The 25547-nt window shown below is 36.3% G+C and overlaps 1 protein-coding gene and 1 pseudogene across 2 annotated transcripts in view; one reads left to right on the plus strand and one right to left on the minus strand.

Moving 5' to 3' along the window:
- Positions 1–25547, plus strand: part of TAF1B (TATA-box binding protein associated factor, RNA polymerase I subunit B) — an 88569-nt gene that overhangs the window by 20545 nt on the left and 42477 nt on the right. For both annotated transcript variants that reach the window (XM_020992676.2, XM_078149766.1), the window contains 2 exons: positions 8646–8802; positions 15628–15727. In XM_020992676.2, coding sequence (XP_020848335.1) covers positions 8646–8802; positions 15628–15727 — 257 coding nt within the window. The remainder of the gene's footprint in view (positions 1–8645; positions 8803–15627; positions 15728–25547) is intronic.
- On the minus strand, positions 19388–20127 carry LOC110212648 (heterogeneous nuclear ribonucleoprotein D-like pseudogene; annotated as a pseudogene).

Below are 25547 nucleotides of genomic sequence, written 5' to 3' on the forward strand. Positions count from 1 at the left end.
AGTCTAGTTCAGTCCACTGTGCAGTAGCTACCTCTCCCTGACTTACCTCTGCCTGTGCTAAATAAATGTTTATTGATTGATTGATTTGACTGGAACACAGAGTATGTGAAAAGGATTAGTATAAAATAAGCCTCAAAAGGTAAGTGAAAGCCAGATTGTAGAGCAATTGAAGTACCAGATTGAGTGGTGTGTCTTTTATCCTAGAAACAATAAGAAGCTGCTGAAGGTTTTTGAGTATGGTATTGATGGGAGTCTTTTTCTTTGTAACATTATTGGATGGCTGTACATAGGCTAAATTGGGGCTGGAAACAGTGATATTAATTAGAAAGCTATTAAGAGTATTCTGAGCTAGAGCTCTAGAGCTGATGAGGATCAGAAGTGGGGTAGTGGCTATGTGAGTGGAAAGAGGGGAAAGATTAATCAAGCAACAAACAATTATTAAATGACTACTATATGCCAAGTACTTTGCTAGGTTCTGGGAATACAAATTCAAAGAAGAAAACAATTTCTGTTTTGAAGGAGCTTCTGTTCAAGCATGAGAGACAAGAAATATGTATCTGAGTATGTATAGGATACATTTAAAGAGAGTAAAAACAAAGTAGTTAAATGCAGTCTAGTTAGAGAGGGAGGGAGGATTACTATTGAGAAGGATCAGGAAGAGCTTTATGTTAGATGATGGTGCTTGAGCTGTGTCTTGATGGAAGAGAGGGATTCTATTAAATGGAGGTAAGAAGGGAGTGCATTCCTTGCTTGGAGGATGGCCAGCACAAAGGCACAGAGGGAAAGGTAAAGTGTCATGTGTTAGAAATAGAGACAAGGCCAGATTGACTAGACCACAGTGTTGGGGTTGAGTGGGGAGGAATGTCCGATGAAACTAGAAAGATAGGTTGGGGACGGGTTGTGAAAAGCTTAAAAAGCTAAATAGAAGAGTTTATTCAAGGTATCCTAAAGGTTTAGCATAGTTTTAAACTTATACAAACTTATAAAAACTTATGAAAGGTTAATTATTTAAATTTTAAGATAGTGATATATTTATTATTGAAATTTAACATGACCACCACCTTATGCTATTTATCCGTCACCCTAGTCAATTTTAGAACTTTGTAAAAACTTTTATTAGCTTCTTCTCAGTCACTGATAGGATTGAATTTGTAATCCTAGATTTAAGACCCTGATCTTAAGAGGAACTGAGAAAAAAATTTATCAACTTTATTATTTGAAATTTACAAAACTAAAAGAGAAATTTAAATAATTAAGCTTAAAAACTGTTTTTTAAAGCTTGCATTTATACCTCTGACGTTATTAAAGCTTAAAAGTACACTAAGCCTTTTGAGACCCCTTGTATTTTATTCTAAGGGCAATTAGGGAACCAGTAGAATTGTATGTAAGGAAAATCACTCTGACAACAGTATGTAGGATAGACTAGAATAGGGAGAAGATTGAATTAGGGAAACCAAATAAGATGCTGTTGTAACGGTCCAGTGACAAGTAATAAAGGCCTGATTTAAGATGGTGGCTGTGTGAATAGAGAGAAGGGGATGTGTTTACAAAATGTTGTGAAGATAGAAATGACAAGATCTGTCAACAGATTGCATAGGTGAGTTGTCTTGAGAGTAAGAAATTGAGTATTTATGAACCTGAATACTGGAAGAATGAAGGCAGTATCCAAAGAAATGGGGAAATGGAGAACAGTGGTGGGTTTGGAAAACTGTGACAGATGTGGAGGTAAAATGGACAAGACTTGGCAGATAATTGAATATGAGGGAAATAAGGTAGTGGGGAGTTTCAGTGATGACTGAGCTTATAGGCCTGGGGTTCTGGAAGAATAATTTTGTCACTCCTGTAAAAATAGGGAAGTTGTAGGAATGTTGGTTTTGGATGGAAAGAATGAGTTCGATATTTGGTATGTTAGATATAAGATGCTAATGGGATATTTGGGAGGAACATTCAGGAAAAGTGATTAGGAGTCAGCTGTATAGATATGATAATTGAACTTAAGGGAGCTTATGAGATCACTGAGAATATTAGAGAGAGAAGAGAAAAAGACCCAGAACAGAATGTTGGAGGATCTGTCATTAATGAACACTATATGAATGATAATCTAGTAGAAGAAACTAAGAAGTCGTTAGAAAGATGGGAGACCCCACAGAGATAAGGGTCAAAGGAAGCTAATGGAGGAGATTGTATATAGGAGAAGGATGTGGTTAATAGTGTCAGGGACTGTCAGGTAAGATGAGGAATGAGCCAAGGCCAGTGGACTTATGTTTTAAGAGACCATTTGTAACCTTGGAGAGAACAGTTTCATTGAGTGGTGACATAAGAAGTCACATTGTGCAAAGGAGGGCCCTCACTTCTGAACCAGTGGAGCTTTCCTAATTGGCTGATAGTGGCTGAGTCCAGTTTCTCTCCCTTTTCATTTTTGCCTTCTCTTGGTTTCCTTCAAATCCTAGTTAAAATCCTACCTCCTTAGGAATACTTTCCTAAATCCTCTTAATTCTAGTGCCTTTCCTCTATTGATAATTTGCTATTTGTCCTGTTAGCCTATTTGTATAAAGCTGTATATATATTGTCTCCCCCATTAGATTGTGAGCTCTTTAAGGGTACGGGATATATTTTGCCTCAATCTAATGGGAGAAGACAATACATAAAAAGAAGCTTAATAGCTGGTAGGGGTGAGGCACAGAGAGGGGAAAGTTCCCAGCTTGGGGGTATAATGAAGACCTGCATTAGGGTAGGAGATGTTGAAGTGGCTGTACTAGGCCTCTTCCTTAAATGGAGCATCTGGGAGGAATTCTCTGATACCTACCCTCCACTCTCTCCAATGAGAGGGAGAGAGGGATCCCAGGCCCAGGGGGTATGACTGAGGAGGAATGAATTTCAAAGTTGATTCAATCTTGTTGAAAGATGAGTTACTGAAGATGATGGCATTTAGTGGATTTATGCGAACCTGGAAAAGTCACTTAATTTAAAGTCGTCCTCCATTTCCTGGTCTGTAAAATGAGGATAATAAAAGCATCTGTCTCACAGAGTGATTATAAGGACCAAAATTATATAACATATAAAGCACTTTACATGCCTTAAGGCACTATATAAATGCTAGCTATTATTATATGAATTGTTCTCTGAGTTCTACTCACTTCATTCTGTATCAGTTCATACAAAGCTTCCTATACTTCTCTGAGTCCATCCCTTTCATTATTTCTTAATGGCATGATAATATTCCATTACATTCATATATATGATGTGTTTATCTATTTCTCAAGTGATGGACACCCTAAGAACTGACAGATTTTAAAAGGAAAAAAAAAACAAAAACAAATGATTTAACAACTCCATGCAAATCACTAATAAGAGAAATGCAAATTAAAATAATTTTAAGTTTCACCTTATACTCATCAAATGGATTAAAAAAATAGTAAAGAAAAAGAAGCAGTAAACATCAGGGGTAAGACAGAAACAATAATACACTGAAGATGGAGCTGTGAATTGGTCCGGTGATTCTGGTAGTCAGTTTGGAATTACACAAATCACTAAATTCTTCATACCCTTTGATCTAACAATCCATCTAGTCAGCCATCCAAGAATTGTATATTAAGTGTCCATTTTGTAGATAATGTGCTGGTCACAGAATATATAAAGAAAAAAATGAAATGGTTCTTTTAAAAAATTTATTTAAATATTTATTTTTAGTTTTCAGCATTCACTTCCACAAGATTTTGAGTTCCAAATTTTCTACCAATCTCGCCCCTCCCCCCAACCCAAGACGGCATGCATTCTGAATACCTCTTCCCTTAATCTGCGCTCCCTTCTATCTCTCTCCCGCTTCTTTAACCCCTTCCCCTTCAATTTTCCCGTAGGGCAGGATAGATTTCTATATCCCATTGCCTGTATATCTTATTTCCCAGTTGCATGTGAAAACAGTTTTTAACATTTGTTTTTAAAACTTTGGGTTCCAAATTTTCTCCCTTCTTCCCTCCCTGCCCACCTTCATTGAGAAGGCAAGCAACTTGATACTAGTTATACATGTGTAGTCATGCAAAACACTTACATAGTGGTCATGTTGTGAAAAACTAAGTATATTTCCCTTCATCCTATCCCACCCCCATTTATTCTATTCTCTCTTTTGACCCTGTCCCTCCTTAGAAGTGTTTGCTTCTGATTACCTCTTCTCCCAGTCTGCCCTCCTCTCTATCATCCTTCTGCTGTCTTGTCCCTTCCTGCCTCTTTTCCTGTACGGTAAGATAGATTTCCATACCCAATTGAGTGGTATGTTATTCCCTCCTTGAGCTAAATCTGATGAGAATAAGATTCACTCATTCCCTCTCACCTTCCCCTGCTTCCCCTCCACTGTAAAAGCCTTTTCTTGTCTGTTTTATGTGAGATAATATACCCCATTCTACCTCTCCCTTTCTCCTTCTCCCAGTATAATCCTCTCTCACCCATTAATTTTATTTTCCAGATATCACCCCTTCATCTTCAACTCACCCTGTGCCCTCTATCTATCTATCTATCTATCTATCTATCTATCTATCTATCTATCTATCTATCTACATACATACATACATATAATTTTTTCCTTCCAACTACCCTAATACTGACAAAGGTCTCATGAGTTACAAATATCATCTTTCCATGCAGGAATGTAAATAGTTCAACCTTAATAAGTCCCTTATGATTTCTCTTTCCTGTTTACCTCTTCATGTTCCTCGAGTCTTGTATTTGAAAGTCACATTTTCTATTCAGCTCTGGTCTTTTCATCAAGAATGCTTGAAAGTCCTCTATGTCATTGAATATCCATTTTTTTTCCCCTGAAGGATTATGCTCAGTTTTGCTAGGTAGGTGATTCTTCTTATAATTCTATTTCCTTTGACCTCCAGAATATCATATTCCAAGCCCTCTAATCCCTTAATGTAGAAGCTGCTAAATCTTGTGTTATCCTGATTGTGTTTCCACAATACTTGAATTGTTTCTTTCTGACTGCTTGCAATATTTTCTCTTTGACCTGGGAATTCTGGAATTTGGCTGTAATATTCCTAGGAGTTTTCCTTTGGGGATCTCTTTTAGGAGGTGATCAGTGGATTCTTTCCACTTCTATTTTACCCTCTATTTTGAGAATATCAGGGCAGTTTTCCTTGATAATTTCTTAAAAGGTGATGTCTAGACTCTTTTTTTGAGCATGGATTTCAGTCCAGTAATTTTTAAATTATCTCTCCTGGATCTATTTTCCAGGTCAGTGTTTTTCCAGTGAGATATTTCACATTGTTTTCTATTTTTTCATTCTTTTGGTTTTGTTTTACAATTTCTTATTTTCTCATAAAGTCACTAACTTCCATTTGCTCCATTCTATTTTTTAAGGAAGTATTTTCTTCAGTGAACTTTTGGACTTCCTTTTCCATTTGGCCAGTTCTTCTTTTTAAGGCATTCTTCTCTTCATTGGCTTTTTGGACCTCTTTTGCCATTTGGGTTAGTCTATTTTTTTTTTTAAGTAGGCAGTGGGGTTGAGGGACTTGCCCAGGGTCACACAACTAGTAAGTGTCAAGTGTTTGGGGCCAGATTTGAACTCGGGTCCTCCTGACTGCAGGGCTGGTGCTCTATCACTGCATCACCTAGCTGCCCCCTGGGTTAGTCTATTTTTTAAGGTGTTATTTTCTTCAGTATTTTTTGGGGTCTCCTTTAGTAAGCTATTAACTTGTTTTTCTTGCATCACTCTCATTTCTCTTCCCAGTTTTTCCTCTACTTCTCTTACTTGCTTCTCAAAATCCTTTTTGAGCCCTTCCATGGCCTAGGACTGATTCATATTTTTCTTGGAAGCTTTGGATATAGGAGCTTTGACTTTGTTGTCTTCTTCTGGTTGTATGTTTTGATCTTCTTTGTCACCAAAGAAAGATTCTATGGTCTGACTTTTTTTGCGAGGTTTGCTCATGATCCCAGCCAAGTACTTGCGTTACTCTTTGTTAAGGTAGGGATCTGCTTCCAGTGTGGAGAATGTAGTGTCCCAGTCTTCAGGGATTTTGTGCAGCTGTTTTCAGAGATACACCTAGGGACTTGTAAATTTTCAGTTCATCCAAGGTGGTATGATAAGGGGTGAGGTGTTTACTCCTTTCCTGGCCTGTGCTCTGGTCTGTGATTGACCACAAGTACGCTTTTCTGGCTTGGAACTGTTAGGGTGATTCTCTCTGCACTGCCACCATAAGCTCCACTAGGCCAATGCTCCTACTCGCCCCAGAACAGCCACCTAGAACTGCAACCCAGATCTGAGCACAGGCAAAGCAAGAGAATCCTCCCTCAGTTGCAGCGAAAAGATCCCTACAATCCCCCTTTGATCAGCCACTTGATCCGCCCTCTGTCTATGGGTCAAGAGCTTTGGAAACAGCTGCCACCCCAGGGCTGTGCTGGGACTGGGGCTGGATTGAGCTCCTCTCTCACCGTGGTCGGATTCATAGACCTTTCCTGCTGATCTTCTAAGTTATCTTTGGTGTTTGTGGGTTGAGAAGTCTGGAAACTGCTGCAGCTGCCCGTGATTTAGTCTCCTGCGTCCTGCTTCAGGTTCACTGAGGCCTAATCTTTGCCTGTACGCATGCCCATACTGAACTGTCTTCCTCTCCCAGCCTGGCGCAAGAGACCTTTCCTGCCGACCCTCCGGGTTGTCTTGGGCTGTGGAAATTTGTTTCATTCTGTCTTTTTGTGGATCCTGGTACTCTAGAATTTGTTTAGAGCCATTTTTTTACGGGTATTTGGAGGGGTTTGGAGGACAGCTCAAGCAAGTCACTGCTTTTACTCTGCCATCTTGGCTCAGCCCCTATGTACTCCCAATAGTTCTTGCTCTGTAAGAGTTTACATTCTATCAGGAGAGACGTATACATAAGTATATATTTATAGAATACTAGGTAATGGAGGGGTGGAGAAGAAGTAGTTGGGGTATGTATCCTCCAAGGTCAGTGACAGAAAGGTCTTGTCTATAACAAAACATTTATAGTAGTGTTCTTTTTCTGAAGAAAAAAAGGAAATAAAATAGTTCAACCCTTCAGTTAAGGAAAGCTGAACAAATTATACAATTGTGATTATAGATGTAATGATTTATTGCCATACTGTTAGAATAAATAAGAGGAATTCAGCGAAACATGGAATATTTTATAAAGTGACTGAGAATGAGAAAAGAAAAACAAAAAGAATATACATTACTGATGTAAATGATAGCACTTAAAGAGCTACCAGCCAATTAGCAAGCATTTATTAATCACCCTCTGAGAATTTAAGAAAGAAAACTAAGCAGTGTCTGGCTTTAAGGAGTTTACCTTTTAGCAGGGGACAATATGAACATATGTAAGCATATGCAAAATTAATACAAAGTAATGGCTAGGGGTTATCAGGGTGGGGAGGCAGGGAGGGCAGTGTTAAGAAAAGCTTCATGTAGAAGATAGTGTTTTTAAATTGAATATTGAAAGAAAAAGTATTCTAAAAGCCAACAGTGAGGAGGGGAATGCATTATAGGAATGGAGGACAACTAGTACAAAGGAACAGAGGTGGAAAGCTACATGAAGAGGAGCAGAAAAGCCAGTTTGACTGAACCAATCAGTATAAAAAGGGGAGCAATATATAATAAAGTTGGAAAAGTAGGTTGATGCTAGGTTGTAAGTGTCTGAAGCGTGATTCGAACCCAGATTTTCCTGACTCCAAGTCTATCCACTATACCACCTAGCTACCGTAATAACAATATGTAAAGAAAAACAATTTTGAAAGACTTCAGAACTCAGATCAGTGCACTTACCAACCACAATTTAAGAGGTTTGGTGAAGAAGCACTCTACCTACCCCTTAATAGGGGTTAATGTACTTTAAGTGCATATTAAGACAGACATTTTCAGATGTGGCCAATGGGCGAATATGTTTTACTTGACTATGCACATTTTTAAAGAGTTTTGGTTTTCATTTTTTTTCCCATTGTGGGGCAAGAAGTTGGGAAGGGGAGGGGGACTAGTAACAGGTTTAACTTCCAAAACAGAATTATTGAAGGTTTTTTAAAACAAAAAAGCACCCAGGACACTAGAAGGAAGTCCAGAAGGAAACACAGCCAATCAGGGCAGCCATATTACATGTTGGATTTATTATATACTTAAAAGGAAAAAAAAGGAATTGTACGTAATAGAGATTTTTAATTTTATTTACAGTCTTCTTTTGTTCTACTTTGTATGTGGAAACATTCATTTTATTTAGTGTTCAGAATAAAAGAAAATTTGTATAGAATCAAAAAAAGTTTTCCTGTTCCTATTTTTTTTAACAATTAGCTCTTATATATTTGTGTTAAATACATATTTATCTTGGGTATCAGACTTTTATTAGAGCTTTTCAATTTCATGCAATCACAATCTCTGGTAAGGAATTCTCCCCCTAGCCATAGATATGAAAAGTAATCCCTTCTGTTCTTTTTAAAAAATTTTTAAACAAATGTTGGATTGTTCATCCATGGCTGTTAATGCTAATGACGAGTCCTAGATTGTTATCCTGGGTAAAAGAAATGCTACTTTTTCATTTAAAATCCTAATGAGAACTTCTGAGAGGAAGCATTACTAATGTATTTCTTCTTTTATTGTGCAACATAATAATTTGGGTTTTTAAAATAATCTCTATTTTTTTCCCCCTTCAAAGAAACTACTTCTGTATGTTCTGGATCAGTTGATGGAGTTGAATACTCAAGGCAGAGGGAAAAAGGAATTTTGAAGATGACTCTGCCAATGACACTTGCATTCTGCTATATGTCATTACTTTGGCAGAGGGAAACAATTACCCTTTCAGATCTCTTGAGGTAAGATGAATATTCAGAGAAGAAAAAACAAATTCTTGGTATTGCCTGTAGTAGCACTAATTGGGGGGAGGGGTAGTTATTGCACATTTCCATTTTACCTTAGAGACTTAGTATGAATGAATGACTAAGAGATAGTGAGGCCTGAGTTCTAAATCTGGGGCTTAACTCCTGCAGTAGTAACTAACTTCTCCTTAGTTTCTTTGTTTATATAGTGGAAATAATCACAATTACCTTATAGGCATGTTTGAAAGATTAATTAACTAATGTATTTGAAGTACTTTGAAGATTATAAGTGCCACTTATGTAGCTAAGTATTTTTATTAAGTAGTTTAATTTATAAAAGAAAAAATGAGCAGATGGTCTTCAGATTTTCTGTGTGATCATTAGTAACTTAAAAAAGTGTAAATAAATTGTCATATATATATATCAGGGATGAAAATAAGAGTATTGAGAAAACCTAATGTATAATCAGCTTTTACATTTTTTAGAAAACATGCAGGTTTTTACGTTTGATGAGCAGATGTCAGGATTATGTATAGGAGTGCCTCTTTAAGTATCAGATATACCAGATATCATAACATGTTACCACCTTACTTTAGGAAATCAAGACCTATTTCAATATATAATAACAACAACAACAACAATAATAATTACACTAATGTAGCACTTTAAGGTTTATGATGGGTTTTACATATATTATCCTCACAACCCTGTGAAGTAGTTGCTGCTGTTATTCCTGTTTTACAGATGAGAGAGTAAATAGATCAGGGAGGTTAAGTAACTTGCCCAAGGTCACACAGCTAGTTCAGTAAATGTCTGGGCTCAGATCAGAGCTCAGATCTTCCTTAATCCAAGTCCAGAGTGCTATTCCCTGTTCAGGATAGTTTTCATTTTTCCACCCTCCGTGCCAATCTTGAGCCAAGAAGACAGGGAAAGTCAGAGTTGGAGTTCTCTCTTTAAAATTATTGTGGATTCTGCTTGTTGGAAACACTCTGTGAAATGGTTGATTAAAAGAAAATCTTTACTATATGATTCAATTAAATGGAAATCTGTGAAATATGTCATGAAGATCAGAATCATGGACTCTCAAGAGTTGGAAGAACTTCAGAGGCCGTCTGCTTTAACTTGTATGTGACTGAAACTACCCTTATGTCATCACCAACCAAGCAATCATCCAGCTTTCATTTGAAGGCCTCAAGTGAGATGGAACCAATTCCCTCCTTAGGCAGCCCATTTAATATTAGAATAACTATAACAGTTAACAAAGTTTTTCCTCATCTCAAACACAAGTCTGCCTCTCTGAGACACCTATCCTTTACACCTTCATTCTGCTTCCTAGGATGAGGTAAAACAAATATAAGCCCATTTCCCTGTGAAACCCCCTGAATAATAAAGGTCTGTAATGTGAGCTGTATACCAACTAAAGTCTTCTCCCTATAAAATTTCATAGTGAACTGGATATTACATCTAATGTTTTTTAAAAATTTCCAGAAATATGAACTTGAAACTTCAGCAAGACCTAGTAAACATGTTTAAAACTAAATTTGAAAAGAATTTTGACATTCGAATAACTGTTTATCATTTTTTTCTCCCCAATGTCTTTGTTCAGACACTAAATATACTTTTTGTTTTTGTGTAGTCCAACTCATTATAAATATTATTCTTCCAGTTCTCCTTTTTTCACTTTTGTCAGGTTGTCACAGCTTTGAGCGTAGACATGCCTTATAGAATAGAAAAAGGCTCAGAAGATGGGGTCAAGAACCCAGCTCTTCATTAACATTATAATAATGATATAACTGCCAGCATATCTTCTGATAAGTTATGGTATGGTCCACTGTATGAGATTCTCTACAGGGACACACACAGAAAGAGACACATAAATAAATACATATAGACACAGCAAAAGCTAGTGAGGGATCCCCAGAAATGCATTATTCTGCCTTAAGCTTCAGATGGTTCCCTTACCCCACCCAGCAATCATGCTAAAATACTCACTTTCGTGGTCAAAAGAGAAGGACCAGTCTAGACACCAAGCACAGAATCCTGAGCAGTTTCAGAGGATGAGTTGCCTGTAGTAATGTTATTTTTGCCTCATTTTGATAGCAGTTTTGAATTATTTCATATGTATTTTAATGTTTCTTTATTGACTGATAACTTTGTATAGTTATTCTTTTTGTATCTTTTTATCTCTTCCTATTGTATATCTTCTCAAAGATATCCTTTACTCCTGTTCTTCTTTGAAGTTCCTCATTGGTTATATGTTGCAGGCCACTTGCACCCAGGATGTACCTCTGTATGGCCTTCTGTCTCTTTGGATAGATCCATAGGCATATTAGGGGTCAAAGATTATGCACAGTATAATGGCTTTTTGTGCATATTTCCAAATTGCTTTTCCAGAATAGCTGAACCATTTCACACCGTGTTGCTCTACCAATCATGCATTAATATCCCTATTTTCCCATTACTTCCTACAATTGTCATTTTCCTCTTTTGTCATCTTTATCAATCTGATGTGAGTGAAGTAGAACCTCTGAGTTGATTTAAATTTTATTTCTTTAATTATTGTTGATTTGAAACATATTTTCATGTGATTATTGATAGCTTTGATTTCTTCCCTTTGCCTATTTATATCATTTCATCATTTATCAATCAAGTAATGGCTCTCATTTTTGTAAATTTGGATCAGTTCCTTATATAACTTGGTTATTAGACCTTTATCAGAGAAACTTGCTATAATAATTTTTTTCCACAGTGCTTAATCTTCTTCTAACTTTATAGCTGTACTGGTTTTGTTTGTGCAAAACCTTCTTAATTTTATGTAATCTCAGTTATTCATTTACCTTCTGTGATGCCCTCTATCTCTTGTTGTATCATGAACTCTTTCCCTATCCATAGATCTAACAAGTAATTTCTTCCTTGCTCCATCTGTAATATGACCTTTTATATCTGTGTCATGTATCCATTTGGAGTATCTTCATATATGATATGAGATGTTGGTTTATACCTAATTTCTCTTGGATTGCTATTCATGTTTCCTAGTATTTTTTGTCAGCGAGTCCTTATTCCAGTAACTGGGAACTTTGAGTTTATTGAATGTTATGCCACTATGCTTGTTTGCTCTTATATATTCTATATCTGTTCTACTAATAGATCTCTCAATTTTTAACCAATCCCAAATAATTTGAGCTTTACTTTATATACTTTACTTTGTAGTATAGTTTTATATCTGTTAGTTGTAGGTCCCTTCTTTCCCGATTTTTAATTCTTGACTTTTTGTTCTTTCAGTTGAATTTCATTCTTATATTTTCTAAGTCTGTAAAATAATTCTTTGGTAGTTTGGAACAGCACTGAATAAGTAAACTAATTTGGGTAGTTTTATTTTTATTATTTTAGCATGAACTACCCATAAGCAATTAATATTACTCTAGTTACCTACATTTGTCTTTATTTCTGTAAAGAACATTTTATAGTTTTGTTCACATAGTTCCTGGGTTTGTCTTGGTTGATATACTCCCAAACAGTTTTTATATTCTCTAGATCAGTGGTTTTCAAAGTGTGGTCTAGGAACTCTTGAGGGTCTCTAAAGCTTTTTTACAGAATTCATGAATTCAAAAGCTTTTTTCATAATAATACTAAGACATTTTAATTTCTAATATGATAAATAACAACAAATATAATCCACATTAGCAGCAGTTCTTTTGCTGGTCCTCAGTAATTTTTTAGGTAATATTTCAGTAGAGGGGTACGGAGAACAAAAAGTTTGAGAACCTCTTCTCTAGATGGATGGAAAGTAGTGTCATTAAAACCTAGGGAGGAGAGAATATCCAAGTGAATGATCAACATTGTCAGAGGCATCAGAGAAATAAAAAAATATATACATGAGAACTACTGAGAAAAGGCCATTCAGTTTAGCAGTTAAGAGATCATTGGTAACTTTGGAGAGAGCAGTTTCAGTTGAATGATGAGATGAGGGCAGAATCCAGATTGCAGAAAGTTTAAAACTGAGTGAAAGGGAAGGAAGTAGTGCCCAAGTACAAATGACTTGCTCAAGAAATTTAGCTGAGGAGAGTCATAGAGCAATAACTAATGGGGATGCTTGAGTCAGTGACTATTTTTTCAGGGTGAGTATGTTTGTAGGCATCAGGGAAGGAACCAGTAGGTAGTAGAGATTGAACTTTAGAGAGTATTGGGATGATAGTTGGTGCAATCTTTGAGGGAAAATGGTGGGGATACAGAGTCAATTGTAATCATTGAGAGATTTGTCTTGGCAAGGAAAATGGCCGCCTATATGAGTATGTATGTATATATGTATGTATATATGTGCTTGTTTAAAACATGTCTGCATGTATATTAGTTGACACTTTGTATATACACACATACCCTCACAGACACATAAATACATACATAAAGACAGGTGTTTGTACATGTCCTTTCCAATTTAACATTTGCTTATCTGGATTCTAATTAGTCTCTGATATGTCTAATTATTCTTTATGTGATGTGAGTATTATTTCAGAATCAACTGTCTATGGGCAATTGGAAAATTGACTATTCAGAGGAAAAGTAAAAAAATGAACACCAACCTACAAGAAAGTTATGAAAATAATTATAATAGTTCTTTCCCAGACTGTATAAATGAACTGTTGACTCCCCAAAATGAAAAATATGTCAGTATAAAGATTTTGACTCTATAAGCACTATTTCTTAGAGAATTTTACATGATATAAAATAATAACCACAAAAAAGAAGACCACAGTAGTCCAGTACTGTTGGGCTTCAGCTAAGCTACTTTATCCAGCAAATGCTTATGATATCCTTGCCAAGACAAAAAGATATGTCATCTGGGGTTAACTTTATTTACAGTATAAACTTATTTGCTAAACATGGAGAAAAATGGTTAAATATTACAAACTAATCAGACCCACAGAAAGCAGCAGGGGAGAAAACGATTCTGCAGAAAGCTTGTCATTTTACCCAGCCAAACCAGATTATCCCATTAGCATTTATAGATGAAGCTGGAAGGAGGACAACATGTAGTCATAAATGAAACAGTTGCTGGCATTTTCATGACTATTTCTTCTTATAGTGGAATCATTGCATTTGGACTTTAATAATAATTCCTTTTATACTCTAGGAGGAAATGTTAACTTGCTTTTCTTGACCAGACAAAATACATGTGGAAGACGTCTAACCAGTCCAAAAATTTATTAACCACTGCTCTGTGTAAGGTATTGTGTTAGGCACTAGGGACAAGGACAAAACAGAAAATAGTTCCAGGCCTGCAGAACCTCACATTATACCAGGGTTAGGGGCAGAAGGGTTCAGAATTGTGAATGTATTGCAGAAATACTTTTCAAGACAGTTCATAGCAGAGAATATTTCAAAGAACAGAAAATCACCGATAGAATTATTATGCTCTCCTCACCAAAAAGTGACCAAGAAGATAATAGCAAACACAAATCGATTTCCTTATTTTATCATTGTAATACCCTTTGGGACTGTTCCTCCAATTTGTATTTTTCAGTGGGGTCTCTACAAGACAGCTGTTACCTTGGGTTCTAAGGGATAACCCTGTGGGTCGGCATGCCTAACACTGTAGATCATGAGCCCTCGTGTATGATTGCAGTAACAGTCAGAATTAATTAGCTCTTAACAAAGGCATTTAAGCACAATAGCATGGAAAGAACAATACCTATAAAACATTACATTCATCACCATATGCCTGGGATATCTTCTCCCCTAAATACACAGATGGAAAAATAGCTCAAATTTAGAATAAAGTGGTAGTGAAGCACAGGTGTGAACTATGCATATGGTAAATATAGCTCATCTCCATGTACTGCAGAGCTTGAAGTTGTTTCTCTCTTTGCAGAGTCCTCATATTGAATTCCCAGAGTCTGTTCCTCTCCACAGTGCCAGACTCATGAGCAAATAGGGCATTCCTTGAACCTGCTTCCTTTCTTGAGTATCTATCTCTCTGTGCCTGTGTCTATTTAGAACGTGTTTCTCCTTTCCCTACTGGAGGCAGTGTCTCCTGTTAGTCCAGTAGTTGTCATGGCCTTTGGGGATTGGGAAAGAGGAAATAAGCATGTATGTAGCACCTTCTGTGTGCCAGGCACTGTGCTAAGTGCTTTGTTGTTGTTGTTGTTGTTTAAACAAATATTATTTCATTTGATCCTCACAACAGTCCTGCAACATAGGTGCTATTTAACAGTTGAGGAAATTGAAGCAAACAAGTTAAGTAACTTGCCTATAGTCATACATCTAGTTAGTGTCTGAGGATGGATTTTAACTCCGATCTTCCTGACACTAGACCCACGGGTCTGTCAACTGCACCACTAGCTGTCTTCTAAGTGCAAACTCTAAAGCACTGTATAAATATTAGCTGCTGTGTTCATTTTTATTGGAAGCTGTATTTACTCCTGATTTATGCTAATGAACTTCTCACTTCTGGTTGGTGAATAAATTTGACATAGGAATAATTTGGGGAAAACAAGTAGGATGTTTAAGTGTGGAATATAAAATGTGTACTACTTAGAAGTCACATTTAGTCTTTAAAAAAGACACGAGAAGGAAATAGACAGTTTTGCAGATGATTTTCTACAGCAGATACCTTCACAATCATATAGTTGATTAAAAGGTATAAAGAACTTTCTTTTTCATTAGTCATGTGGGTATAGGTTAGCCTTTTAAAACGTTTGCACATAGGTAAAGTAAGAATGCATCTTACCTTGACTTTTCAAAATAAAAGATTTTCAGAAAAAAATTATTTTTAAACAAACCTATAACTTTCATTTATGATTCATACTAGTTTTTAAAATTCAGATTTGTAGAAGATGGTCATATTCCCTACATAAACACTTACCAGAATTTTCCAGAGGAGATGAAGTTATATGGACAAGACATAAAATTTTTTTCCATTGAGGTGAGTCTCTTTCTTGGTCACTAATATAATATAAGTTAATGGTAAATCATTCTGTTAAATAACTTGATATTCCTTGCTTGACTTATTTTTCTTTTTGGTGAGATATTTTACTCCATTGGATTTGTGATCTCATTATATGTTTTCTCTCCATTGATGCAGATCACAGCTATTCAAGCCTACCTATTCTGATTAACTCATCCATTTTTTGTTATTCAGTCATTTCAGTCACGTCTGACTGTTCAGGACCCCACTTGGGGTTCTCTTGGCAAAGATACTGGAGTGGTTTGCCATTTCCTTCTCCAGCTCATTGTACTGATGAGGAGGAACTGAGGAAAACATTGGGTTAAATGACTTGCCCAGAGTCACATAGCTAGCAAGTGTCTGAAGCCAGATTTGACCTCAGGAAGATGAGTCTTCGCTACCAGGCCTACCACTGTGCCATCTAGCTGCTTTTATCCATAGCCTCCTATAAAATTGCTGGAGCGGTTCCACACAATATGGTGGGAGCTTTCTTTTTGTTCTCTTAACATCATGTGGGTACCATTAGAGCAAGCAGACTGCAACACACTGATCATCAATCAACCGTGTGTTTATTAAGTGTCTACTATATGTCAGGAACTGTGCTAGGTGCTGGGGATACAAATACAAAAATGAAATAGTTCCTGTCTTCAGGGAGTTTATATTTTATTGGGGAAATACTTTAGAAAATAAGCAAATACGGGATATATGTACAAAATAAATACAGTGTTGGGAGTAAGGATGGATCTGGAAAGACCTTTCATTTGATGTGACATTCGACTTGAGCTTTGAAATGAGGTAGATTCTAGTAGACAGAAGTGAACATATGGAGAGCATGTCAGGTATAGGGGAGAGCCTGTGCAAAGGCATAAAGGTGAGGAATGGAAAACCTAATGTAGAGATCAGTTTGGCTGAAACACAGAGTGCACTATGGGGAGTAATGTGTCATCAGCCTGGAAAGAAAGGGTGGAGCCGGATTGCGGCAGAACATAGGTGTTCGTACTTTATCCTAAACGCATTGTGGAGACACTGACATTTCTTGAGCAAGGGTCAGACTTGGACTTTGAGAATATCAGTTTGGTAGCTATCTGGGACATGAAAGAGAAGAGGCTGGAGGCAGAGGGTCTAATTAGCGGGCTTTTACAATAATGTAAGGTCGTTGTGTTGTGAGTAAAGAAAAGTGAGGTGTGAGAGATGTTGAAGAGAAAGAATTGATAATGCTTGGCAAACTAATTGGTTAATTGAGGCTGGGGGCATGGGTGTGAGAAAAGATTTGAGGAAGACTTCTAAGATCTGAGCCTCTGTGACTAAAAGGTAATACTTTTGATATAAATAGGGAAATTAGGAAGTATAGAGATTTTAAGTATTGGATTTAGTTTGGGACATGTTGAGTTTGAGATGCCATTTGGGAGTTACTGGCCTGGAGCTTCGGACCAAGCTAAGGAGTAGACATGTAGATTTGTGTATCACCTGCATAGAGGTGATAGTAGAGCCTATGGGAGCTGATGAGATCCCTTGAGGGAAAGTAGACAAAGAGAAGAAGAGAGAGCCCTGGACAGAGGCCTTGGATAAGGAACAGGTGATATAGCAAAGGAGACTGAGGGGTGACCAGATGGGTAACAGGAGACCCCAGGAGGGAGCAGTGTCATTAAAAACTCAAAGAGGAGAGAGTTTCCAGAGGGAAGAAGTCACTAGTATCATATATTACAGTAAGTTCAAAAAGGGTGAAGGCTAAAAAGGCCTTTGGATTTAGCTGTGAAAAGATCGTTGGTAACTTTGGAAAAAACGTTTCTTTTCACTGGTAGGTACGGAAGCCAGATTGCATCTCTCTCTTGCCATGTGATCAGTGTCTATCTGTTTTTTCCTAATTTTTTATGATATCTTTTATACTTATTGATTACATATTTTCATATTCATGTTATGTTGCAGCCTGCTCATACCCACCTATGGTTCTTTTTTTTTAAGTTTTCTTATCATTATTTAAAACTCCGGATTCATTCAAACAGAGAATTATAATGGTAATATATATAAACAGTAGATTTTTTAGATCTAGTCTATTATCAAACTCAAATCATATATAGAAATACAGTTTATAGATTATAAACTATAATTGTTGACTGGAATTATTTTACTGATAAATTTGGAAAATTAGATATTGTTCAGTTTGTATTTCTGCATTTTGTTTGTTTGGTCCTATAATTTCCTCACCGCATTGAGCTCCCAGCGAGGAAATCTCTTGTACTAATACAGATTAGCAGTCATTCTGTAATTTATAGTTTTAGAGAGTTGCCTACACTACTTAGAGGTTAAGTGACTTGTACGGGGTGTCATAGCCAGTATATGTAAAGGCAGAACTGAAACCCAGGACAGCACAACATTGCCTCTCTCAGTTTCTTTTTTAGTAGATTGTAAACCAGAATCATATATTGTAATTTTCATAAATATTTATTAACTCAGATTTATGTAAAAACTTAAGATTTTTAGAGTCCTTCCCTCACAACAGCCTTGTGATGGAAACAGTGCAATATTATTATCTACATGTTATAGGTTAGAAAATTGAAGCCAAGAGAAGTTAAATGGATTTATCCACAATCACACAGCAGACAAACGTTGGAGTTAGAACCTGAACTGTGATCTTCTGATTCCTAGACCAGTGCTCTTTCACTCTGTGTACTACACTTTCTGTCATTTGATTGTTTTAACAGTTTTATTGGTTGGTTGTTTTATGCTCAGATGATTGTTATCTTAAATAAGAATTAAAGATTAGATTTATTCTATTTTCACCTCAAAGAGCAAAACCAAGAGTAATAGGTAGAAGTTTTAGAGAAGCAAATTTAGGGTTGATGTTAAGAAAAACTTTAACAGTCAGAATTGTTTCTAAGTAGAATGGGTTACCTTGGAAGACAGTGGGTTTTCTTTATTTATAGATCGTTAAGCTTCTCCTCAGGTATGTTGTAACAAAGATTCTTTTTCTGTTATAAGTTGGATTAATTGGCTGCCAAGGTACTTTTTTTCCTTTTTTTTTTGGCGAGGTAATTGGGGTTAAGTGACTTGCCCAGGGTCACACAGCTAGTAAGTGTCAAGTGGTCTGATAACGGATTTGAACTCAGGTCCTCTTGACTCCAGGGCTGGGGCTGTATTCACTGCACCACCTAGTTGTTCTCTAAGATACTTTTCAACTCTGAAATTCTGTGGTCCTTAGGGTATATAGTCCTAGCTGCCGTCCATCAGCCATCTTCATGCTAACCATGCTCTTGCATTTCAGCTTCCATCTACAACTCACCATGTCATCTCTTACTCTGGGCTTTTAATGAGTGATACTCGTCATATCTAGGGTTTTTTGGGGTTTTTTTAATGATCACAAGTAATTTATTTTTGAGAATCATTTAACATGAAGTTATACAAATTAAATTTGTATAAACAGAAATCCATATCTGTCATAACACAGATGGCAAGAAACAAAGTGAAAACAAGATAACTATATCAGCCATTATATACAATTGAACACAACTGTGTCATGTACACTACAAGTCTTTTACAAAATTGTCATCTCAGATCAATAGAAGACCACTCTCCATTCAGTGTATCATCTTGCAAGATAAATTGCTGTAGCATCTGCACCTCTTTCCTCCATGTCCTCTTTTAATACATTTGGTAATTGTTTTGGTTATTACCACGCCCTCAGGATTCTTTGCCATAAGTGCTTTGTTGACCAAAGCCAGGACCCCCAGTTCCACCTCATCCAGCAGCTGTAGCTCCCTTCCCAATTTTCTGTTGTTGCTGCCCATATACCTCTTTGGGTTGGGCAACTTTGATTTCACATTTCCCAGAACCAATCTGATGACATCTGCTTTCTAATAATTTCTTTATTGGTTCTTCATCTGTAGATGTGATAAAACAGAATCCTCTTCTTTCCTTTGTTTTTATGTTCATAGGAAGTTCAATACTCTCAATTTTTCCAAATGCTCCAAAATATTCTTTGATTTGTTCTTCAGATGTATCTGGGCTCAGCCCACCAACATATACCTTTTGTGGGGGCTCCTTTCCCTTTAAATCTTTAGCCCTTTGGGGGTCTATCAGCTTGACATCCAGCTTGTGTTCTTTAAGTTCCAGAACCTTATTGATACTGGCAACATATTTGAAAAACACAAATCCAAATCCCCTTGATCTTTCCATGATGGGATCTGTTTCAGTTGTGTGGTCTACAGCCTCTGCAAAATGAGACAGGTTTTCAGTCACAGCTTTCTTGCTTGTATTCCAGCTTAGCCCTCCAATAAACATTTTACTGTCATCCCACTGGTTCTTACTCACGTTGATTTTGGAGCCCCCCTCAGTGAAGTCCTCCACGGTAGTGGGGTTGTCAGCCAGGGGCAGGTGGCACAGAGGGGGAGTTGCAGCCATGGCACTTTGTATGGAGTCCCTCCCTGGGTGTTCTCTGTTTCCCTGTGCCAACATGGGCTGGAAAAATGACTCATTGTTACTTTTTCTTTCCCCATCAGTATTCTTTTTGGAGAGGTTTGTTTGTTTTTATTTGTTTTCATGAGTGGTGGAGTTCATTGTATTGCTTCCTTCTACTGTGCCAGTATTCATTCATGAAGATGTCTATAGTTTTCTTATTCTACCTTCTATCTTAATTGGGGATTAAAATAATTTTTTTTTCATTGAAACAGTTGGGTAGAAAGCTGTTTTTTTGAAAACTTTTTGCATAGCATTGGTATTTATTCTAGAATTGTTTATGTGTGTGTGTGTGTTTATGTTTCTATACTAATTCACTAATGTCCTGTTTAGTTTCTTTTTTCTGATATTGGCTTATGTAGATTCTCAATTTTGTCTGTACCATTTGTTATATTTTATCTCTTTTCATATTTTTCACTTTCTATGACATTGTCAATTTTGTTGGCATATAAATTTGTCTTAATATTCTCTAATATTTTTCTTTAGATTCTTCAGCTTTTCATGAGTTGTAATTTGTCCCTTCTCACATTTAATTTTGGTAATTTGATTTTCCTCTCTTTTTTGGTTAGATTATTTAATGGTTTAAAATTTTATCAGTGTTTTGGAAAAAAAAGTTTTGCATTTTATTTTCTTTTTCCACTTTTTTCAGTTGTTAATTTTCCTTTGTTCTTAGTAACTTTGTTGATGCTTATTTTGTATTTATTTATTTTTTTAAAATTTTTTAACCAGAAGCTCAACTCATTATTATCTTTCTTAAACTTTTATTAATATAAACATTCAAGGAGATAAATTTTATTTTAAGAGCACTTTTAACTGAATCTTATAAATATTTATATATTTATTATCATTGTCTTTGATGCATTTTTATTGTTTTTATTGTCACTGATCTAGTCATTCTTAAGAAAATCATTTTTAGTCTATTTAGACATGCATATTATTGCATTTCCTTTCTTATTTAATATTACGATGGTATTACCTATAATATATTATTTAAAATTTTTGCTTTTATTTGTAAATTTTTGTGCCATGGGGTGTGATCAGTTTTTGTAAATGTATCATGAACATTTGAATAAAAAATAAATTATCTAATAAATTCATTCAGTCTCATTATATCGAATCTAATTTTTCTAGTATTGTTTCATCATATAACTGATTTTCTGTTTCCTTTTTTCTTTTTTTAAATTTTTTTTTCTGTTTTATTTTGACCTGTATTTTGAAAATAGGCTGATTAAATCTCTCACTCTTAATCCTTTTTAATTTAGAGTCTTTTGTAATTACATTAACTTTTCCTTTAAAAATTTAATGGCTATGCTGTTTAGTACATTTATATTTAACATTAATATAGTCTGTCAGTGTTTCCTCCAATCACAATATGGTTGCCATATTTCTTGCTTCTAATGCTTTCTGCCTGTAATTCTATTTTGTCAGAAATAATGACTTTGACTCCTTTTTAGTATCAGTTGATGCATAGTAAATTTTTCTCAACTTCTCATTTTAAATCAACATATGACTTTCTGTATTAAATATGTGTCTTATGGATAACATATTGATAAGTCTTTTCTTTTTATTCATCCTGTGACCTGTTTTCTGTATGTAAGTAAATTTGCTTCACTAGTGTTCAAAGTTATAACTATTAAATTTAGTTTTTCACTCTGTCATATTCAGCTACATTGTTTTTGTCAGTAAAACATAAGAAAGACCTTACTTCCCTTTAGTTAATTTAATCCCATTTACATGGTCATTCATAGACATTTGCTCTGATACCCACCTACCACAGGCAGAATTCTGTTCTGTCCTAGTCTTTATAAATATACACACTCATCCCACCACAAACCACAGCACTAACCCAGTAGATTGGCTAAATTCTGTAGGTTTACTTTTTCATTTTTCATTTCCATGTCATTTCCTTTTCATTCCTTTTCAGTGTTTACTTCTTTCTCCTACCCACCCCATCTTATATAGATATAAGGTTAGCCACTCTCTCCCCTTCTCTTGCCCTTGCTTATTCAGTATTTGTGAAGGTCACATTCAGAGAATTCCTCCTCTTAATCCCCTTTCATTTTACTTTCTTAGTTTGTAGGTATGACCTAAAGCCTGGAGTTGGGGTGGAAGGGCTTCTCCCCAAAAGAGCCCTTGCTCAGAATTCACAAAGATCTGGTTCATCCTGGCTAAGATGGGGTATCAGACTTATCTGTCTCTCTACGTTGCTACACCTAGACTGGAGTAACTCTGAGAAATCTCTCTAACAGAATTGAAGTGTGGCTCGTTTCTAGGATTTCCTCCCTTCTTGACAAAGTGTTCATTGTAAAATATGCACATTACCAGGTATAGGGCAACAGTTTTATTTCCTTCGCCACTACCACTGTGCTAATAAAAATGCTTAAAACACAAAAGAATTAACAAATAAACATAAAACATCAATCTGTCATATGCATTATACTCTCCCAAAAAGTAAAAATAACTTTGTGGGATCTGAAATAGACATTTGACTTTCACCTCAGATCTGTACTGTGTGAGCAACTCCCAGGATTCAGGTTTTACAGCCATTCAGAGCACAGCCAGTCCTTTCTTACTTCTTTCAACTGTGGTAGCCTCCTGGTGGTACTTCTCTGAGAAGAGGTGCTGTTTAAGGGATCACCTCCCTTAGGACAACTGATATCTGACTCAGAAACTCTTGACTTCTGAGATAGGCTTGTGGAGACAAGCTCCTATCTGTATTTTGCTGTTGTATGGTGGTAACCACCAGTGTCACGAAGATTGAGATAAATTCTTTAGTTCCCTCCCACTCCCGCCTCCTTGAAATCCAAGGGAGAGAAAATGCTGACAAAGTCTCAAAAGAGAGAGTTAGGTGTTTCTCCTCAGTTTTTCTTATAGTCTACCAGGTAGAGGGCTCCTTCAGAGTCTATGACCCATCCATTTTTCCAGACAATTACAAAGTGACTTTCCTCAAGTGCATGTCTGTCAGTGTTACTTATTAAACTAAGTAAACTCCTGCTGTTCCCTTTTGCCATTAGGATCACATATAAACTCTTCTATTTGGCATTTAATGCTCTTTGTACCTCGACTTTTTTCTACCTTTCTAATTTTCTCACACATTACTCTCTTCTTACACTTGGTGGTGCAGCCACACTGGCCTGCTTGCTGTGTCTTACGCATGAAGCTTCATCTCCTGTAAAGGCTCCTTGCCTAGCATGGTCTTCTTTCTTGCCTTTGCTTCTTGGATTCGAATCTCTGGTTTCCTTAAAGATTCACTTTAGGTGTCACCTTCTGCAAAGACTTACCCTTTACACCCGGCTGCTAGTACTTTCTCATCCAAAGTTACGTTGTCTACTATGTATATGCTTTTGTATATAATCTGTATGTATGTGCCGTCTCTTCCTTCAGAATGAAAACTCATTGAGGAGCAGGAAATGCTCACATTGATCTTTTTATCAACAACAGTTAACACCATGCCAAAGAAGAAATAATTAATAAATGCATAATTTATTGATAGGATAGGAAAGGAATAGGAATAGGGTTTGGGCCTGTAATTTATTTAATAATTAGCATTATTATAGTGTATTAAGGTTTACAAAGCATTGTACATATTACCTTATTTGATCCTCTCAGCGACCTTGGAAGATAATGTTATTATCCCTATTTTATACATGGGAAAAATGGAGATGAGAGAGGTTAAGTGACTTGCCCAAAGTTACATAGCTATGAAGTGTCTGAAGCAGGAATTGAACTAGATCTTCATACCTCCATCCCAGCACTTTATCTACAGTACCACCTCCTGCCTAATAATAATAAATAGCATTTGTACAGCAACTGCACTGCTTTTGAACTTCTTTGGGTTGCTCCATCATGCCTTCGTGCCCCAGAAAACTCATCATTGGGAAATCTCATCATCCTTCAAGATAGAAAAATCCTTGGTGCTTACATCTCTTTGATAACTCTGTTCCTCTCTGACTGGAGAGCAGAGCCATGATCTCCAAAACTTCCATTTAAGAAGGGGACCCAGCACAATTTTCTCCCCATTTCCCGGTAGATGCACTTCCTTTGTACTTCTTCATCATGCCCTGGCACAATATAACCCTCCTCCTATCCTCATCCTTTTTCAGCTTCCTTTTTTATGTTATCTTCCTCACTTAGATTGTAAACTCATTGAAGGCAGGGACTGGCTTTCTTTTTTATTTGCATTTGTATCCCAAGAGTTTAGCATAGTGCTTGGCACATAGCAGCCAATTATTATGAGTATTGACTATTGACATTTTAAGGTTTTCAAAGTACTTACAAATATTATCTCATTTTATCTTCTTAGTAACTCTAGGAGGTAGGTGCTATTATTGTCCACATTTTACAGATGAGGAAACTGAAGCACACACAAGTTAAGTTACTTGCCTAGGGTCATGTAGCTATTAGGTGTCTGAATCAGGATTTGAACTCAGGTCTTCCTGACTCCAGGGCCAGCATATTTTCCACTATGCCACCTAGCTGCCATTTATTTTGTTGCTTTAGGAAACTCTGGGATAAGAAAATTCCTATCAGTGATGGTTGGTATATTTTCTGCAATTTATGGTTGCTTAGAGCAAGTATCTCATCATATTCAAAACTCATTGGTGTGTCCCTGTTGCTTGCCTTACCAAACACAGTAGGCTGCTCAAACTATATGCTTATCCATACTCCTGCTTCCTGGACTTAATATCTTTTTCACACTATTTTCTCTGCCTGTCCCTGCCTTGTCACCCCTAGTTATTTCAGTCCTTTCTAACCATTTAAGTTCAGCCCAAATGCTACTTTTATTGTATTAAGCCTTCCTTGATTCTCCCAGAATAATGATTATTCCTTCCTCAGACTTTACTTATGACTTTATTTGCACATCTGTTATACCCTTATGTCTTATTAGTGTGTCAGTAACCTCTATCCGAACAAAAATTATGTTTGCTCTGAACTGTGTATCACCCCTAGCACAGTTCTCACTACATAGTTTGAGCTTAATAAATAATTGTTGAATTGAAAGAATAATAATTTTAATTACTTCATGAGGCACTCATTTTTCTATATTGTTATTCTGCCATTCAATTTTATACCAGCTTCTATTAAGAAAAAAGCCTAAAGGATTCCTGTATGCATACTTATTTATAAAACAAATGATTTGTAAAGATATTTTTAAAACTGGAGAACACCCTACTATTATAGAACAACTATGTCATCATATATGGCAGTGGTTCCTTTGGTAAATGGGACAAGCCAAATGAAACCTTGAAATGGATTCTCAACATTGCAATTTCTCTATATACCAAAACCAAAAGCCTAGAGCATTGGTGTTTGTTCTAATTACAGGAGCCATAAAACTGCTGAGTAT

This window comes from Phascolarctos cinereus, unplaced genomic scaffold, assembly GCF_003287225.1.
Source record: "Phascolarctos cinereus isolate Bilbo 61053 unplaced genomic scaffold, phaCin_HiC Scaffold_2;HRSCAF=192, whole genome shotgun sequence".
Classification (NCBI taxonomy): domain Eukaryota; kingdom Metazoa; phylum Chordata; class Mammalia; order Diprotodontia; family Phascolarctidae; genus Phascolarctos; species Phascolarctos cinereus.